General features: G+C 37.7%; 2 protein-coding genes across 2 annotated transcripts in view; both read right to left on the bottom strand.

Annotated features, from left to right (window-relative positions):
* The window catches only part of LOC149734470 (phosphatidylinositol 4-kinase alpha-like), a 29,501-nt gene extending 12,378 nt beyond the window's left edge, over positions 1–17,123 (bottom strand). Inside the window, exons 1-22 of the mRNA XM_089881701.1 lie at positions 16,985–17,123; positions 16,586–16,702; positions 16,009–16,096; positions 11,062–11,238; positions 10,624–10,797; positions 9,989–10,110; positions 9,497–9,671; positions 9,023–9,150; positions 8,360–8,521; positions 7,663–7,813; positions 7,182–7,284; positions 6,774–6,869; positions 5,327–5,417; positions 4,926–5,021; positions 4,296–4,399; positions 3,730–3,814; positions 3,166–3,429; positions 2,843–2,951; positions 1,923–2,071; positions 1,391–1,524; positions 768–918; positions 292–392 (exon numbers count right to left, since the gene is read on the bottom strand). Of these exons, the coding sequence (XP_089737827.1) occupies positions 292–392; positions 768–918; positions 1,391–1,524; positions 1,923–2,071; positions 2,843–2,951; positions 3,166–3,429; positions 3,730–3,814; positions 4,296–4,399; positions 4,926–5,021; positions 5,327–5,417; positions 6,774–6,869; positions 7,182–7,284; positions 7,663–7,813; positions 8,360–8,521; positions 9,023–9,150; positions 9,497–9,671; positions 9,989–10,110; positions 10,624–10,797; positions 11,062–11,238; positions 16,009–16,096; positions 16,586–16,702; positions 16,985–17,062 (2,855 nt within the window). The 5' untranslated portion in view covers positions 17,063–17,123. The remainder of the gene's footprint in view (positions 1–291; positions 393–767; positions 919–1,390; positions 1,525–1,922; positions 2,072–2,842; positions 2,952–3,165; positions 3,430–3,729; positions 3,815–4,295; positions 4,400–4,925; positions 5,022–5,326; positions 5,418–6,773; positions 6,870–7,181; positions 7,285–7,662; positions 7,814–8,359; positions 8,522–9,022; positions 9,151–9,496; positions 9,672–9,988; positions 10,111–10,623; positions 10,798–11,061; positions 11,239–16,008; positions 16,097–16,585; positions 16,703–16,984) is intronic.
* LOC149734469 (uncharacterized) lies at positions 17,083–20,200 on the bottom strand. The gene has a single exon (XM_089881722.1). It carries the CDS (start codon positions 20,037–20,039, stop codon positions 18,567–18,569), a length of 1,473 nt encoding a protein of 490 aa, XP_089737848.1. The 5' UTR covers positions 20,040–20,200; the 3' UTR covers positions 17,083–18,566.
* Positions 20,201–20,529: the final 329 nt, after the last annotated feature.

Below are 20,529 nucleotides of genomic sequence, written 5' to 3'. Positions count from 1 at the left end.
GTGACCTCAAGTTTGGCGATAATGATAACAGCAATTGCCACAAATTTAAAGCGGTCATTAAACCTTTAACAAAATATAACGTCTCCCTTATGTGTCTAAAAGAGATTTTTGGCAATTCTCTGTTTTATTTTGGTCAGTGTATGTGCTCTTGGACCAGACACATAACAACAAACCCTGATGTTGTCTTAGACAAAACAACTGTCTTTTAAGATCTCAAAACACTCTAGTGCCAGAAGATTTCTTTTCCACTTATAGTTTAAATAATAGAAACCTATAAACACCAAAGCCAACCTGTCAGCCACTTGTCGTATTCTATTCTGTGCGCTGTTGAACTTTATAAGGAGAAACTGGGCTTGTTCAACCAATAGTGTTTCTGTGCTGGAGGTTTTAACCTGGGGAGTGAAGTTATAAGATGGAACAGCCGAAATATTAAAGGGGGTACAAAAAACTCAAAGAACAGCAAATAATTTTGTTTTTATAAAAGGTTAAGGTCTTCAGAGGCACACCTGAGACCTGGGATGTAGGTATATTACCCCAACACCCAGGGTGCTACCATCTACACCCCACTGAGGCAGTTTATAGACAATAATCAAGTATTGAATGTAATATACCCTTTTTATTCTAATAAAACTCAGCTGAAAATGATGTTGAAATAGGAAATTAAAACATAGAAACTGACCGCATTTAAAACTTTAAATGAGATGCCTTGTAAAATATTCTACAAGGGTAAGGTCTTGAGTGAGACCTTGTTATTCATACAAACTCACCTTGGAAGCAATTATATCCAGGAAAACAGCAAACACACAATCCGCCACAGATTTGATGCACTTCCACATTTGTGATTTATCTTTTTGAATGGTTTGGTCTTCTAGGTACGTGAATAATACATGTGGGGAATACTCAACACTGTGTAGCACTCTGTGTGAGGTGTTTAAGTTAGTGACGCTCTATATGAGGTGTTTAAGTTAGTTTGTACAACAATTTACCGAAATAAATTTTAAACATGTACTGGAGCAATGGCGCAGTGGTTAGAGGGCCCACATCTAACCCAGAGGTTGAGGGTTCAAGGCTCACTGCTGCTACCATTGCAAGCCTTTAACGTTAATTGCCCCAAGTTAGTGGTTACTAATGAGTTGTCCATACAGAAAAATAATTAACCACAAAATAACATATGGGGTAACTTATAAGCGGACACAAAGTGTATAAAATAGACTGCCCGTGTTATAGCGACTGTTGTATAATAAGATAAATAAGCTACACTTGTGCTAATTTGCAAGCACGAGGTGCATGAAACATCAAGAATATAAGACGCCAACATACCGTAGGTCATATACAACATAGATAACACGTAACTGGTATTTTTATACACTAAATAAAACCCCAACCATACCTCAATCTCTCTAATCTATATACAGACAGTAGATATGTACATAAAGCAAAGTCCATCGAGTTTATCAGACCCGATATTTCAGCAGAGTTGCCAAGAAGGTTCGAGATTAAGGTTCGTAGTTCGTTTAGTTCGCCCTGTAATGTGTGCAAGTTAATATGGGGCACTTACTGCAGGTAGTTTAAATCACCGCATCTTACTGCATTCGGATTTGAACCAAAGACCCCAAGATTTTAACATACACAATTCTTTCAATTACACCTTCATTATTTTTACCTAAATACTCAATAACAGTTAACTTATTCTGCCATGAGTTTAGCAGTTGTGTTTTTATTTGACACTTTTTCCCAAACATTTTTACCCGTAGCGTGTTTTAACGACTGTAGTTTTGTTGCTAATTCATTTCCCTTCGTTGTTTCAATTAATTTGATTTGGTTGGTGTATTCCAAGAGATAAATTATCTTTATGTTCGGTTACAACCCACCCCACCGGGCTTTGAACCCACACCCACAAGGTTTATACAATCCCCACATACCGGTGTTACTGTGTCATTCTTCAATGCTGAGTTGTAACGCAATCCATTCCTCAATGGATCACCAGCAGGGAATATTAGAAGGGGTGACTTTACCGATATCTCACAAGCAGCGTTGTGCCATTCAGGTGGCCAGAAGCTTTGGGTGTAACCTGTGTATGGTGTGGTTTAGGTGAGCCTTGAATTCAGGACCCCTGGTTCTTTGGATTCCAACCCTGGCCTGGGTTTGAACCCAGAATCCCTGGTTCTTCAACCCTGGCCTGGATTTGAACCTAAGATCCCTGGTTCTCCAACCCTGGCCTGGGTTTGAACCTAAGATCCCTGGTTCTCCAACCCTGGCCTGGATTTGAACCCAGGATCCCTGGTTCTCCAACCCTGGCCTGGGTTTGAACCTAGGATCCCTGGTTCTCCAACCCTGGCCTGGATTTGAACCCAGGATCCCTGGTTCTCCAACCCTGGCCTGGATTTGAATCCAGGATCCCTGGTTCTCCAACCCTGGCCTGGGTTTGAACCTAGGATCCCTGGTTCTCCAACCCTGGCCTGGGTTTGAACCTAGGATCCCTGGTTCTCCAACCCTGGCCTGGGTTTGAACCTAGGATCCCTGGTTCTCCAACCCTGGCCTGGATTTGAACCCAGGATCCCTGGTTCTCCAACCCTGGCCTGGGTTTGAACCTAGGATCCCTGGTTCTCCAACCCTGGCCTGGGTTTGAAACTAGGATCCCTGGTTCTCCAACCCTGGCCTGGGTTTGAACCCAGGATCCCTGGTTCCTCAACCCTGATAGATTTGAACCTAGGATCCCTGGTTCTCCAACCCTGGCCTGGGTTTGAAACTAGGATCCCTGGTTCTCCAACCCTGGCCTGGGTTTGAACCCAGGATCCGTGGTTCTTCAACCCTGATAGATTTGAACCCACACCCCTCTCACCATCTGGTTCAGTAGCAAATCCAAACACGACGCAGTAAAGCCAGAAATCCCTGAAGAGTTTATGAAGCCTTGGTGTTGGTGAGTAGATGGGGGGTAGCCGACGGAGAAGCTGTCAATTAAAATATAACTGTCAATCAAATACAACTGTAAATCAAAATAAAACAGAGCTGGGCAGGTCAAACCTGGAATTTTCCACCCTGCATTAATCAGTAAACATTACAACCAATAAGTTAGATTTGTTTCACAGGATTGTGTGTCTAACTATCCCTGCCTCCCCTGTGTTTACAAAGTTTTTGATTTCTATGATCAAACACATAGCTTACCACTGCTATAATAGGGATAAGAACGCCCAAGTTCCCAGCGCTGTTAGAAGCCTTCAATATACCCGACACCTGTCCTCCATTGGTGGTCCCAACACGGTCAACAGAGCGCTTTCCTTCGAGACCAAGTTGGACGAAAAGTTCAAGAAGTTTCATCAAGAGTGCTTCGAGTCGTGACTTTGGGGGTGACTCGGGAGCTTTTGAAGGTGACTCGGGACTTTTTAATGGCGAGTCAGCAAATATTGCAGGAGAACGAATTGGGGTTCCCTGTATGTCATAATGGTGATTGTTACATCATAAGTAAAATCGAGTAGGTAAATATTGTTAAAAATCCTGTTTTGATAAGTTGTTACCATTAACCCTAGCTAAGTGGTTCGCTGGTCACTACTGGGTTGTACAAATTATCAGCCATACATAAAGTAATCACCCACAAAGTTACATCTGTAAATCGGAGGTGGGCACAAGTTGTATGAAACAGAACACCTGTGTTACAACGACTGTCGGTTTTCGGCAACATGGGGATAAATAAGTTACATTTATTTATTTAACTTTAATTATCATCAATACCTGGGTTTGTACCACTGGGGGATTTCCCTTGTCTAAGTTCAAAGCTATCTTGGCTAGTGCGTTGATTGTCGCAAGGGAACAATGCCTGTTATTGTGATGTCATTATAACAATATTATGATGGATTCGTTGTCATTACAAGGAAGGATGTCATAATTATGATTGTGATGTCATAATATAACAGTAGGTGTTACAGTAACAATAACAACAACGTATGCTTCTACATAAAAGATAAATACCGCTTAACAAATAGAGAACAGAAAGGAATTAAACTTTGGACGTAGTAGTGCAACACAACCAATTATTTAGCGTTTCTGTTTTGCCAAAGCTCCCTTTTCCTACCAAAGCTCCAAAATACCAAAGCTCCCTTTTCCTCAATAAATATATATATATATATTTAGACAGAAAGCATTAATATGCACACACATTGTTAGTCCACCAACCTGAATGGAGCAAAACTAGAGTGATAAAACATACTGAACATAGAAACCACACGCGCAGTTGGTATTTAGGCAGAAATGCTCTAGTATGAAATGTAATTACACATACACACAGATATCCCACCAACCTGAAGCTAGCAGCATCGTTATCGTTCTTAACTCCATATTTAGCTGAGCTTGCTTTCACACAAAGTTGCAACAACATGTTTAATATCTCCTGGTATAGTTTGTCCTGGGGATTTATTTTTACAGAGTGATTTATCTCAATTATTCCCTCATATTAGCTTATTCATTGGGGATTAGGTTATTCAGATGTTATTTTACATTTCCATCTTCCTTTCATATATACAGCTCGGTAAAAAAACTGAATTCAGCAAGTGCTGTTTAAAAAAAGAAAGAAAAAAATTCTGGGTATAATTAATTTAATATTTACAGCTTAGGCCAGGAAAGCAACTTTTAATATTTAAGTTATTTGCAAAAAAATTTAACAAATTTATAATCTTTATAATATTCATAGCATTAGCAGTAAGAGTTGAGTGGTTAGGTACTTGCATCGTAACTGAAGGATACCGGGTTCAAAGCTCCATACTGTTGGTGTATGTGTATTTGGACAAGACAGTGCTGCAACCCAGTGGTCACTAAAAGGTTGTAGCAACCTGGGTGTTGGGGTAATGGGCCAACTTTGATGTAAACCTAAGGAGCCATGGCTGCATCGCTGTTGGACCTCACCCATATAAAATAAACTTGTATTAACTTACCGGACCAAGCAAAGCTATTGAAGCAAGTTGATCAATGATAAGATTATCCAAAGGTGACGATGGGGAGTTCAACCTTTGCTGTAATGTACTGACAACCTGTGTAATATCTTTCTTATTGAATATAACTGATGTTATTAAGTGGTCGTGTGGCTTAGTACAATAGAATCTCTATTATTAAATGTCCATGAACGGCCTTGTTGGGTCATATTCATTATTTTATTCCCTTTATTTGATGTGTTTACCAATTAACATGTTACTCTATGTGCCCGGAATATTCACATAGTACAATATGAATTAATCAAACGCAAACTCATGTTAGGGATGCACACACACTGAAAACTTCACCATTATTGAATATAATCTCCATTAACCAACACATATTGGTGATGTCTGCCACTAACCTGTTGTATAATGAGATGATTGGACAAACCATGGGCGACACCAATACGTGACATTAGTTCAATGCAGTGTGTCTTCACCAAGTGTTTGGTGCTGCGGGTATAATGGGGTTAGTATTATTGGGGTGTACCCCATGCTCGCTGTCGAGTTAGGGGTTTATTCTCGGGGTGGGAAACTAAGGGGTTTAATACACGGGTGTTGCACACCATACATGGTGGCTTTATACACCTCATGCTCACTGTTAAATTATAACACGGGTGTTACACACCATACATGGTGGCTTCATACACCTCATGCTCACTGTTAAATTATAACACGGGTGTTACACACCATACATGGTGGCTTCATACACCTCATGCTCACTGTTAAATTATAACACGGGTGTTACACACCATACATGGTGGCTTCATACACCTCATGCTCACTGTCGAGTTAGGATACTTTCATGTTTATCCTCGGGGTGGGAAACCAAGGGGGTTTAATACACAGGTGTTGCACATCATACATGGTGGCTTCATACACCTCATGCTCACTGTCGAGTTAGGATACTTTCATGTTTATCCTCAGGTGGGAAACCAAGGGGTTTAATTATATACAATATAAAGGTAGTGGTAGCTTAAAGAGACCGACCGATATCACTTTTTTCCACCGATACCGATACCGATATTTTTAGCTTTTACCGATACCGATACCGATATTTTACCGATATTTGTCACTATAGCGAAACATATGAAATGATCAGTTTTAATCAAAAGTAATGCCTGTATTCAAGATATTGCAAGTTATAGAGAAAAATTGGTTGGTCTACATGTTTTTAGGAAACATGCATGTTTTTAGGAAGGTTTTGCTTTTGTACGAAACTAGGACGCACATGAACGCTAAACTACAACGCACGTGGACGTTAAACTATGACACACGTGGACGTTAAACTACGACGCACGTAAAGGTCAAACTACAAGGTCAAACTACGACGCACGTAAAGGTCAAAACTACGACGCACGTAAAGGTCAAACTACGACGCACGTAAAGGTCAAACTACGACGCACGTAAAGGTCAAACTACGACGCACGCAAAGGTCAAACTACGACGCACGTAAAGGTCAAACTACGACGCACGTAAAGGTCAAACTACGACGCACGTAAAGGTCAAACTCCGACGCACGTAAAAGTCAAACTACCACGCATAAATACGACGCACGTAAAGGTCAAACTATGACGCACGTGGACGTTAAACTAGCACGCACGTGAAGGCTAAAGTACGAGACACGTGGACGTTAAACTACGAACACACGTAAAGGTCAAGTAGGACGCACGTCGCTTCGCACGAACTATTAATATATCGGTGAAATATCGGCGCTTTTTTACCGATACCGATTATCGGTGGAACGTAAATATCGGCCGATAATATCGGTGAACCGATATATCGGTCGACCTCTAGTAGCTTATATACCTCTCGTGCTTGACGGGTGAGAACAAATCGTTTGAAAGCGAGGATAGAAAAGCTGGAACGCAATCGTGGTCACTTTCGCAACCAACTTCCAAGGATCTGGGGGAGGGAGTGAAAACGATTTAAGCAACTTTATCCCAAAAAAATTTCTAAACATTTTTTTGTTTGGTAAAATCTGGGATGCCATTGTTAAAATGCATTTACACTCATAGTTGTTGATTAGGAAAGGCAGGGATAGTTAAACACACAATTCTGTGAAACAAATCTAACTTATTGGTTGTAATGTTTACTGATTAATGCAGTGCAGAAAATTCCAGGGTTGGACTGCCCACCCTGCCACCCAAGGTTTGGTGCCTATGCACGTGGACATAATGTACCCGCATATTAGTTACTTTGGTGCAACCAACTTACCTACAAATGCTTTGAATGGCAACAGTTTTAATATAAGCATACGAAGCTTTCTCTTGGTCTTCAAACGATGACATCAGAGAGGTGTGGGATGCCTTTCTCCCTACTGTGGGTGGTTATGATGTCATAATGTGTATTTGTGATGACATATTATATACATGTATGTTTGAAAGTGTAATTCAAATACAATATAAATGTAGTTTTAATAAAAAAGTTAAAATACTAAACGTATATAATAACTTTTAATTAGTTGCACCCCTTTTCAAAGATGTTTATATAAGTTAAGTTGTATTTGACCAACACTTCAGTATTTTTGACAGCTAGTTTTACAAAGTGTCAACAAAACAATAACCTTGAATTTGTTGCACCACTTTTCACAGGTGATTATGTCAGTTTACCCCAACACCCAGGGTGACACAACCCATGTAGTGACCACTGGGATGCACAAATGCATTCCATTACCACTTCATTCCAACCAACTTACATGTCTCCGTGTTATTAAGTCCCAGTGGTGCCGATTTCTCAAGTTTCTTGAGTTTAACCAACGCAGGTGCTGGTTTGAGTAAGAACTCGCGCAACACTGAAAGTATTTGGGAAACTTGGCTTGGAGAAGATCTCGCTAGAACCCCTAAGCCCTGGGTTTACATACAAGTCATGTATTAACATATAGGCAAATTACAATACATATATAGCATGTGGGGGAATATGGGACACCTTTTCATTCTATTTTCTCGTCCCATTTGGTGGTAAAAAAAGAAAATTCAAAGAATTATAAAACCGTATCCTCACAACTCCCATAGACCGTTGTTAATTTCCTAAAACATGATCAGGATATTTGGATTCCCCCACCCTACTATATATACTAAAATGTTCGTATATTTTCAAAAATAGTTAAAAATAAACCCTTTAGTTGAAAGAATGCACAAGTTCATTTATAACAAATCAAATCCCTTTGTTACACTTCGGATAAAAGTTCATTTTTTCTAACTCGATTGGTCTAGCGCTTAGACATAATTTTTTTTTAATATTTTTAATTTGTAAAAGTTAGCGGCCCGCAAACAATAACTCTTATTCCCATAGGCACATAACATGGCTACGCAAGTAATTTGTATACATGCTAAAATATTCAGAGTATCTTAAACTTATGGGTAGCTTGGCTTATTTATGTGCGTAAACCTCACCTTTAAACACGCATGCAGCAAAGGCAAATGCGCCAATATGACATGACTTGACTCGGATGATAATAACCTTGACGTCATCTTCTCAAACAAACTTTGCGAACCCCCATTATCTTCTGTGTGAACGACAAGTATCGCATCAAGGCATGCAGCGCATGATCTGCACTGTGGGGGGGGGGAGTTTATCAAATGTAAAATAGTGGTTTTGGAGCTTAATGTGTATAAAACATTACTTGTATTAAGTTACTTTTGGGATTAGATTTTATAGAAAGGGAGTCGTATACGGATATTTCACATTGCCCGAGGAAGGTATCTATAAACTGTTCCCAAAACTTATAAAACTTGTATATGTATCATTGAATTGAAGTTTTACAATGCTACACGTTGGAGAAACTTGAATTTATGGCAATGTTAGCACATTACCTGAAAGCTTGGCAGTTTTAAAGTATATTAACCAAACAGTTAATTCCGTGAACTGGATATATCTACAGCATCACTACATATATATATACTCTATAACTTTAGGTTTGCTCTAAAAAATCCAAATTCAAACCATACTGTGTTGCTGAATGGCAAACGAAACACTGATCCAATAGCCCATACCTACATTTATACCAGAGTAGCAATTTAAAGTAATGAACCATAATATATATTCATAACACATACCTGCATAAGAAACCTTTGTAGTTTATGTTGTAATAAATCCTCTTTATTTTGTAACATTACGCTTAGTTTTGAATATCCATGGCTAAAACTAGATTCGGCAACACTACTGTATTCCTTGCATTTTACACCTGGAAACACTGGTTGTAAACAACTTTATAGGTTCATAAACATCCTAATTAATTAACAACAGACAATGAAACATTAAGTTAAACAATTGCTAGGTTATGAGCGGCAACCATTTTAAAAAGCAGGGGAGGCAATGCTAATTATACATGCAATCAAATTTATTAAAAATGTTTACTGATTAATGCATCGCAGAGAATTTGGGGTTACGTATAAGTTCGCAGCAGCTGTAGGACCTTAACAATGTAAGATAGAAAAAAAGATAAAAAGACCAAATCATTGTTAAAAATTAAATGAAGTAATAATAGATCTGAAAATGAACATCGTTAACTAATCCGTTGATGGACCCACCATCGAGTTCATTAACGTTAATTACATCTCTAAGAAACTTTGCAGCGCACAAAACCAACACTTCGGATATAGATGAATAGTGTAGTGGGGGGTATTTCCCCTGTGGGTCATTCCCCATGGATGAGAGAGTCACATCAAGATTGTTTAACACAGTTGGTTGTAACAAATTTTTCAGCTGGAAAATGGGAATTTTAGTTTATTCTATATGGGTGAGGTTGTACAGTATGGCTAGCCTACACATCTACATATTATTTATAATGTCATAAATACTCTAAATCTCAGATTCCATAGGCTATGGCCGCCCTAAAGACCTCACCCATGTAGATCGATAATATTAAATATCTTGAGTAATGGGGCAACATACCTACATCCAAGGTCCCCTTACTCACTGTAGGACCCCGCCCATATAAACTAGAATCCATACACCAGTTATAAAAATTTTAGCTCCCCTTTAAAAACTATGACACAACAAACAAGTCATTATGAACTCACAACATCAATTATTTGCCCGGCTTGTTTGACAGTGAACCAATTGAATCCATTGTCACCATCCATGAATGAAATGTTGTTTCTATGTTGATGCTTTCCAGGGGTCGACATCAAGTTACTGGAACCTTAAAAGTGATGCCAATTGTTAGTTTTATTTCAGTGTTTACATAGGAAATAAAAGCTTGCGCAGCACTGAAAAAATTCCATGGCTCAGTTGGCAGCATACCTGCCTGAACCAAAATGTTACTGGTTCAAGGCTTGAAGCCAAAGCCAATTGTTAGTTTTATTTCAGTGTTTGCATGAAAAATAAAAGCAGTGCGCAGCACTGGCAGTTGGCCTCTTTGTTTAAGAGAGAAAATGTGAACTACTTACCTACCATCAAATTGAACCCAGTTAAATAGTGTTGCCAAATGCTGACAGATGTAAGATATAATGGTTATTAATTAGTAGTTCAATTGAATCTCTGGGGTATTACAAATCCATGTTAGAAGCCCAAGAGTAACACTCAAATGCATGTTTACGACATGAGAATGAAGGTCTATCAGAGTTTAGAATTACAATAATTACTACGGGGTAAAGGTTGGGGATTGTAACTTTAAATTTGTCCTAAAATTTTGACATAAAAATAACTTACTTACGTTTTGTTCTGTAATCATCTCTATGTGGGGCCTTCCCCATCATACTATGTGGTGTTTCCCCTGATTCACTACCATCCACACCAAACATAGAGGTAAACATGGGGTGGTTGGGTGTGCGGGTGAAACCACGTAACAAACCAAGTAATGTTGGGAGTACGATGCTGTATAAAGTAGCTGTGGAAAAGGGGGGGTTATTTAAAAGTCTAATTTTATAATGTGTAGCGGTGTAGGCTAAAGATTCTATTCTATATGGGTGAAATCCTGCAGTAAGTCACACCAAAGGACCTGAGATTTGGAGCAGAGTTAGCTCATAACCAAAACACTACAGATTTGAATTTATTCTATTTTCTATGGATGTTATACGATGGGTGTAACTGCATTTTAACAATGTCACCCCAAGTTTTGTCCCAAACTTGTTATAATCCAAGTTTCGCTTACCTTGAGTGATATTTGACGAGATTGACACTTTGCATAGTGATGTAATAGTATCAACAAACGCTGTTGTTATATCGTCATGGTAACTGACTTTGTATTCACCCGACAACGAGATGATTATGACATCACTAAGGACGGTTGTTAAACAAAATGCAAATCTTTCTGGGAGTGGGAGTTGCTCTGTGATGTCATACAGCTTATTATGTGTTATATATAGGATCAAACAACCAATAGAGCAGAATGAACATCATACTGTGTATTTTTATTTCATTTATATCTTTGCATACGATAGCTAAGATCAACATATTTAAAACAATAAAGAGAAAAGAATTTGCAGCAAAACGGCAGTCGTTAAAACATGCTATGGGTAAAGACTACCTGAGGAAAATTAGCTTCAAATAAAAGTGTGGCTTAGACGAATATCGTCTTTTTACGTGTATACGTCACACACGCGCTACGTCACACATGGCATTATTCGCCCGTGAATGCCACGTGTGGTGATGCAATGACAAATTCATCAGTTTTGCGTTTAATGCATGTAGTGTACTGTTACTTCGTTTATTATGCCTTTCCTTAACTAATTCATTCGGCAGAGTTGCTCCAATTATTCATTAAGTTCATCGTAAACAAATTTTAAACAAAGAGCTTTGAAATAGGTTGTACCTTATCGTCTATAGCTGCTAAACCCACAACACAGGTAAATAATATACATAAGGCTGGTATTAGAACAAAGTTAAGCATAACAACTTCAGCAACGCATATTGCCGCAGTACTGATGCTTTAGCATACTACCAAATATAACAATGTCACCCCAGATTTTACCCTGCTGTTAAGTGTTTATACAAACAAGCAGAGCCAAAGTATATTGCATTTACTACATTAATCAATGAGGTTCCCTATGTTTGACAACTATGAGTGTAACTGCATTTTAACAATGTCACCCCAGATTTTACCCTGCTGTTAAGTGTTTAAATAAACAAGCAGAGCCAAAGTATATTGAGGTCCCTATGTTTGACAACTATTAGTGTAACTGTATTTTAACAATGTCACCCTAGATTTTACCCTGCTGTTAGGTGTCTATACAAACAAGCAGAGCCAAAGTATATTGCATTTACTACATTAATCAATGAGGTTCCCTATGTTTGACAACTATGAGTGTAACTGCATTTTAACAATGTCACCCCAGATTTTACCCTGCTGTTAAGTGTTTAAATAAACAAGCAGAGCCAAAGTATATTGAGGTCCCTATGTTTGACAACTATTAGTGTAACTGTATTTTAACAATGTCACCCTAGATTTTACCCTGCTGTTAGGTGTCTATACAAACAAGCAGAGCCAAAGTATCTTGCATTCACCACATTATTCAATGAGGTTCCCTATGTTTGACAACTATGAGTGTAACTGCATTTTAACAATGTCACCCCAGATTTTACCCTGCTGTTAAGTGTTTAAATAAACAAGCAGAGCCAAAGTATATTGAGGTCCCTATGTTTGACAACTATTAGTGTAACTGTATTTTAACAATGTCACCCTAGATTTTACCCTGCTGTTAGGTGTCTATACAAACAAGCAGAGCCAAAGTATCTTGCATTCACCACATTATTCAATGAGGTTCCCTATGTTTGACAACTATGAGTGTAACTGTATTTTAATAATGTCACCCAGATTTTACCCTGCTGTTAAGTGTCTATACAAACAAGCAGAGCCAAAGTATATTGCATTCACTACATTAATCAATGAGGTTCCCTATGTTTGACAACTATGAGTGTAACTGCATTTTAACAATGTCACCCCAGATTTTACCCTGCTGTTAAGTGTTTATACAAACAAGCAGAGCCAAAGTATATTGCATTCACTACATTAATCAATGAGGTTCCCTATGTTTGACAACTATGAGTGTAACTGCATTTTAACAATGTCACCCCAGATTTTACCCTGCTGTTAGGTGTCTATACCAACAAGCAGAGCCAAAGTATATTGCATTCACTACATTAATCAATGAGGTTCCCTATGTTTGACAACTATGAGTGTAACTGCATTTTAACAATGTCACCCCAGATTTTACCCTGCTGTTAAGTGTTTAAATAAACAAGCAGAGCCAAAGTATATTGAGGTCCCTATGTTTGACAACTATTAGTGTAACTGTATTTTAACAATGTCACCCTAGATTTTACCCTGCTGTTAGGTGTCTATACAAACAAGCAGAGCCAAAGTATATTGCATTTACTACATTAATCAATGAGGTTCCCTATGTTTGACAACTATGAGTGTAACTGCATTTTAACAATGTCACCCCAGATTTTACCCTGCTGTTAAGTGTTTAAATAAACAAGCAGAGCCAAAGTATATTGAGGTCCCTATGTTTGACAACTATTAGTGTAACTGTATTTTAACAATGTCACCCTAGATTTTACCCTGCTGTTAGGTGTCTATACAAACAAGCAGAGCCAAAGTATCTTGCATTCACCACATTATTCAATGAGGTTCCCTATGTTTGACAACTATGAGTGTAACTGCATTTTAACAATGTCACCCCAGATTTTACCCTGCTGTTAAGTGTTTAAATAAACAAGCAGAGCCAAAGTATATTGAGGTCCCTATGTTTGACAACTATTAGTGTAACTGTATTTTAACAATGTCACCCTAGATTTTACCCTGCTGTTAGGTGTCTATACAAACAAGCAGAGCCAAAGTATCTTGCATTCACCACATTATTCAATGAGGTTCCCTATGTTTGACAACTATGAGTGTAACTGTATTTTAATAATGTCACCCAGATTTTACCCTGCTGTTAAGTGTCTATACAAACAAGCAGAGCCAAAGTATATTGCATTCACTACATTAATCAATGAGGTTCCCTATGTTTGACAACTATGAGTGTAACTGCATTTTAACAATGTCACCCCAGATTTTACCCTGCTGTTAAGTGTTTATACAAACAAGCAGAGCCAAAGTATATTGCATTCACTACATTAATCAATGAGGTTCCCTATGTTTGACAACTATGAGTGTAACTGCATTTTAACAATGTCACCCCAGATTTTACCCTGCTGTTAGGTGTCTATACCAACAAGCAGAGCCAAAGTATATTGCATTCACTACATTAATCAATGAGGTTCCCTATGTTTGACAACTATGAGTGTAACTGCATTTTAACAATGTCACCCCAGATTTTACCCTGCTGTTAAGTGTTTATACAAACAAGCAGAGCCAAAGTATATTGCATTCACCACATTAATCAATGAGGTTCCCTATGTTTGACAACTATGAGTGTAACTGCATTTTAACAATGTCACCCCAGATTTTACACTGCTGTTAAGTGTTTATACAAACAAGCAGAGCCAAAGTATATTGCATTCACCACATTAATCAATGAGGTTCCCTATGTTTGACAACTATGAGTGTAACTGCATTTTAACAATGTCACCCCAGATTTTACACTGCTGTTAAGTGTTTATACAAACAAGCAGAGCCAAAGTATATTGCATTCACCACATTAATCAATGAGGTTCCCTATGTTTGACAACTATGAGTGTAACTGTATTTTAACAATGTCACCCCAGATTTTACCCTGCTGTTAGGTGTTTATGCAAACAAGCAGAGCCAAAGTATATTGCATTAACCACATTAATCAATGAGGTTCCCTATGTTTGACAACTATGAGTGTAACTGTATTTTAACAATGTCACCCCAGATTTTACACTGCTGTTAAGTGTTTAAATAAACAAGCAGAGCCAAAGTATATTGAGGTCCCTATGTTTGACAACTATGAGTGTAACTGCATTTTAACAATGTCACCCCAGATTTTACCCTGCTGTTAAGTGTTTATGCAAACAAGCAGAGCCAAAGTATATTGCATTCACTACATTAATCAATGAGGTTCCCTATGTTTGACAACTATGAGTGTAGCTGTATTTTAACAATGTCACCCCAGATTTTACCCTGCTGTTAGGTGTCTATACAAACAAGCAGAGCCAAAGTATATTGCATTCACTACATTAATCAATGAGGTTCCCTATGTTTGACAACTATGAGTGTAGCTATATTTTAACAATGTCACCCCAGATTTTACCCTGCTGTTAAGTGTTTAAATAAACAAGCAGAGCCAAAGTATATTGAGGTCCCTATTAGTGTAACTGTATTTTAACAATGTCACCCCAGATTTTACCCTGCTGTTAGGTGTCTATACAAACAAGCAGAGCCAAAGTATATTGCATTCACCACATTATTCAATGAGGTTCCCTATGTTTGCCAACTATGAGTGTAACTGCATTTTAACAATGTCACCCAGATTTTACCCTGCTGTTAAGTGTTTATATAAACAAGCAGAGCCAAAGTAGATTGCATTCACTACATTAATCAATGAGGTTCCCTATGTTTGACAACTATGAGTGTAACTGTATTTTAACAATGTCACCCCAGATTTTACACTGCTGTTAGGTGTTTATACAAACATGCAGATTCAAAGTATATTGCATTCACCACATTAATCAATGAGGTTCCCTATGTTTGACAACTATGAGTGTAACTGTATTTTAACAATGTCACCCCAGATTTTACACTGCTGTTAGGTGTCTATACAAACAAGCAGAGCCAAAGTATCTTGCATTCACCACATTATTCAATGAGGTTCCCTATGTTTGCCAACTATGAGTGTAACTGCATTTTAACAATGTCACCCAGATTTTACCCTGCTGTTAAGTGTTTATATAAACAAGCAGAGCCAAAGTATATTGCATTCATCACATTAATTAGATTTCTGTAAATATTAAAAACAAAACCACTATTATAGTAGGATGGGGGAAGATGGGACACCTTTTCAATCTATTTTCTCGTACATTTTAGTAGTAAACAAAGAACAATCAAAGAATTATAAAATCTCAAGTTGTATATATGTCTACACTTTGGCATGCTACTAAACACAGAGGTATAAACTTATAGATAACTGACCTTGTTTGTTCACATTACATTTCCTCCATGCAGCTGAAGGTAGATATCGCAATAAATCAACCAAGTAAGGAACCAATGTTTCATGGTGCTGGGGAGAAGTGGATTGGTATATTACACATGCCTGTACCCTAAAATTACGACTCTATGGTTTTCCCTTATACATGCTTAATATACATGCTTAGGTTTATATGTGTATTACATAACTGGTACATGGATGCCTTTATTTCTACTTTATGTAAAGTACGGATATATTTATTCTGCTTATATAGGTGAAGGTGAAGACCTTTGTCAGGGAACTGTGGATTTAGGCCAAAGTTGGGCTTCTACCCCAAGATTGCAACCAAATTTACAGTAACTATGTACACAAAACTGTAGCCTTTAGACAATTTATCATAGGCACCAAACCTGGCAGGGTGGGCAGGCCTACCCTGGATTGTATGCATTGCATTAATCAGTAAATATTACAATTACTGCAAAGTGAGAAATTCTCTCACTTTGCAGGAGGAGAGAACACAAGAAAAAGGCAATTGTGATTTCCTTTTATGACCACCATATTATGTATTTACATTCCTTTTACCTCAAGTTTAGATTCAACAATATAAACGCTTAGAGCAATAATTCCAAAGTAGTTTCGATTGTCAAGTTGGTACGACCCGTTTATGATCTTGGGACAAAACTCTTTCAGCAACTTCACCTAGAAATATACTTTGTAATTATTACTTCGAAATAAAAGTTGGGTAAAAATCCCAACATTATGTTACATTATCTAAACATTTTTGGGTCAATAATCAAATATTTGGAAAAAACATGAAATTTTATTTATATTTTAGATCAAGTTAAACAATTTTTGTTTTGTTGCTATATTATTCTGTCGTTTCATTTACCTATTTTTTTTCAAATTTGCTACAGTAATCGAAGAGCCAAATAAAAGCAGGTATATAATTACTATTTTATTTTAAAGTTTAAACATAATTACCTGGTCCAATCTTGCATTCTTTTTCTTGGCCAATTTCTTCGCCAAACCAACGACAGACTTAAAATAGAATTGATCCATCCCTATATTAACATGCCTGATCTAAAATCATAACCACAGTGAAAATACAAACACAGCAGACTATCTAGGGTTAAGTCAGGGCTTGGTTGGGACCAGGGGCGTACTCAGGGGGAGATCAGGGGGGTTTAGGCACCCCTTTTTGTAAAAAAAGTTGTTCTGGCCTTTCAAACCAGCCCTGGTAAAAATAAAAACGAACAAAACTTTTGTCGACTCTTTTAAAGTTGAGAGCAAATAGAAATAATATAAGAAACACGAAACATAGAAATATAATATTAATAAGGTTAAAGTTTGATTGACACTTAAGATTTGGGAAGCTTGCTATAAAGTACATGTCAACAACACAATAACCTTTTCTTAATGCTATTTCTGTTTTCTGTAAATGTAGAAGACCAGGGGTAACAGTTGTTGAACTATGGGCCAGAATTTGTATTAAATACTAGTAGCATATGCAAGTCACAATACAAATGGGAGGGAGACACTCTATGTGTGAGGTCCTTGACGACTTTCGATTTATGCCAGGTTTGGCCCATTACCTATATTAACAGTTAAGTTAATGCTATAATTGCTAATAATGTCTTATGGGACTTGATAAATGATTTAGAAATGACCTCGGGGCAAAGTTAACTAACCCCTGACATACACAACAAAGCAAAATAATTCTTGAGATTTAAAATGTGAATAAAAAATCGAAGACGAGAATTATCTAAACAGCCACATTTCTAAGGAAGGGATAAGACGGAACATTTTTGGTGAAAAAAGGGGTAAAAAAAACAATTTGACAATTATCGAACATAGGCGCCAAACCTGGGGTGGCGGGGTGGGCAGGGCTACTGTAGAATTTTCTACACTGCATTAATCAGGAAACATTACAACCAAAAAGTTAGATTTATTTTACAGGATTGTGTGTCTAACTATCCCTGCCTCCCCTGTGTTTGAAAAGGTTTGGCGCCCATAAACGCAAAAACAAGTTCAATTGAACCACATTCACAGCAAATATTTATCTTTTAAAATACAATTGTTCAGGTTGTTGGTTCTATTTGCACCAAAGACTGTATAAAAACATAATAAATGGACTTAATGGCACAACTTCTACTATTTGAATAAATACTAAGCAAGAATAGGCTTACTACATTTAAGTGACATTATGTTTTACGAATTGCTAGTTTGGCTACTGCCAATTATTTCAAATATAATGTTCATTAATTTTTATAACTGAATGACTGCTTTATTTGGCCTTAAATAAAATAAAAGAATTAATCTTAATGTCTGTTTTAACGTGAATATTGCAGCCTATATATACAACACAATAGTCTTTAATTCAAACATTTCAGTTAAAAAAGTTTTTTTGATTCTTAAATCAAAATATTTAAAAATAAGACAATTGTGTTATATAAATAAACTGCCATTTTTTTTATTAAAACTGGTCAGAAAGTTCGTGTTTTATGCGCCATATAACTCCTGTTCTGCCGCTCCAGTGTAAAATTCTTGTTCTCAAGTAGTAGCATTACCAGTAACATAAAACGGTAAGCACACCGGGAGCTTCGGGTGACGTGGCGATTAATTTCACGTCATCAGTTACCATGATATTAACCAAGCTCGGATTACGATGGACTACATTTAGTAGCTTCCCTTTCACGGCGTCCCACACTATAATCTTCTTCTGGTCCCCACTGGTGATCAGCATCTCCCTTCTTAAAGCCAAGCACCTCACAACCCCAATATGTTCCTTCATGGTATGCAAACATACACCTAACCAGCTCCATATCCTCACAGAGCTATCGGCAGATCCAGAAGCGATAATTTCAGCGTTAAACCCAACACAATACACATCGTCTGTATGTCCGACCAAGGTCTGCGAGCATAAGCCGTTTCCCATCAGCCATACCTTAACCACGTTGTCCCCTCCCCCCGTTACTACATATTGGTCATTAGCATGGGCGCAATGCACCACCTCTGTGTGCCCTATCAATGTATACGCGCATACACCACTCTCAGTGTCCCAGACCTTAACAGTTTCATCCCATGAAGTTGTGACTGCATATTTACCAAAGCAAATCATGCTAGCAATGTCGTCAGTATGCCCAGTCATCACATACAAACATCTGCCCGTCAAAACCGCCCAAATTCGAACCGTTTTATCGTCGTGACCGCTAATTGCTTTTGTGCCATCAAAACATAGAAATCTCACTCCAGATTTTGCTTGATGTTCGTCTAAAAGTTGTCCAAGACACTTCCCAGTACTAACGTTATAAATCCGAATAACACCGTCAGCGCACCCACTCAACAATAAATTATTTTTTATCTTAACGCATGTAACTGCATCATTATGGTGACTAAAGACATGCAGTTTGTCCCCGGTGCTCACATCCCATAACACCACTAAGTGGTCATCGCTGCCCGAAGCCACAATATTCCCGGCACAATCGACGCAGGAAATACGATCTTTATGTCCTCTCATTGGCGGCATGACCACATATCTACCGGTGGCCCAGTTCTTCTGCAAGTGGTTGGCTCTTATGTAAATATCCTTCCATTTGCACATGGGAGGCATATACTTGCACGTGTTTATAATAGGGGTGAATGTTGGGGAAGTTAGCACTGTCATAGGGGCTAATGTGACAGGCGTAGAACTAAACAGTTCTTGTGGCTGGCATGAACCTTCACCAAAATGCAGCCACGATCTTCTTCTGCATAAAGCTTTCCACAAACTGCTGGAATTTGCTCTTTCCCTCCATTGGCTGCTGCAGCAACTGGCTCTTGATAACTCCTGTGGGGTAAGATACGAAAATATTCTATCTACGATTTCACGGGGTATAAACGGGACGAAATCCACCGCTAATAGTTGCCGTGTATCTCCGTACAACATTTGTAACTGCCTGGGTTTACATTTTAATAAAAGTTTTCTCAATAAATCGTCTTGTTCTGCTCTTTCCATTTTCGTAAACCTGCCGATTATCATTTCTTCGTCGGTTTCCATTTTGATTTAAAATATCGCACGTAACAATGGAACCTATGATGTCATAATCTGAAAATTTAAGTTTAAAATCGACTTTCAATTCGCGTATACATCTGTTACTAATTTAAAGCAGTTTTAAAGCAAAAACAGCTACCATATTAGATAATTATAGCAACATCAGATAGCCAAAACTTCAATACTATACGTATACACTCAATACTATGTTTAAAAACGAAAATATTTACATTTTTAACAAAACTAAACAACTTTCGAAAATAAAAATAGAAACAGAAAATCTAAAGTAATAGAAATCTTGAAAAATTTCATAAAACTAGTCATGCGTATTATTTTACTTTCTATTTACTTTTAAAGGGGGTTGTCTAACTTAATATGACAACAAAGCTGTTTAAATACATTAAATATTTATTCTTACATTATATTAGTAGAAACAATGGTTCCATATTTTTACAATCGCACGTAAAATAGGTGCTTTATTAATCTTTATTATTGT

Source organism: Ciona robusta, chromosome 7, assembly GCF_009617815.1.
Source record: "Ciona robusta chromosome 7, ASM961781v2".
In the NCBI taxonomy this organism is placed as follows: domain Eukaryota; kingdom Metazoa; phylum Chordata; class Ascidiacea; order Phlebobranchia; family Cionidae; genus Ciona; species Ciona robusta.
This window is presented reverse-complemented; position numbering and strand designations above follow the sequence as displayed.

Excerpts from the sequence above, each read along its gene's own strand:
- LOC149734469 (XM_089881722.1), bottom strand. The coding sequence starts at position 20,039 with ATGGAAACCGACGAAGAAATGATAATCGGCAGGTTTACGAAAATGGAA.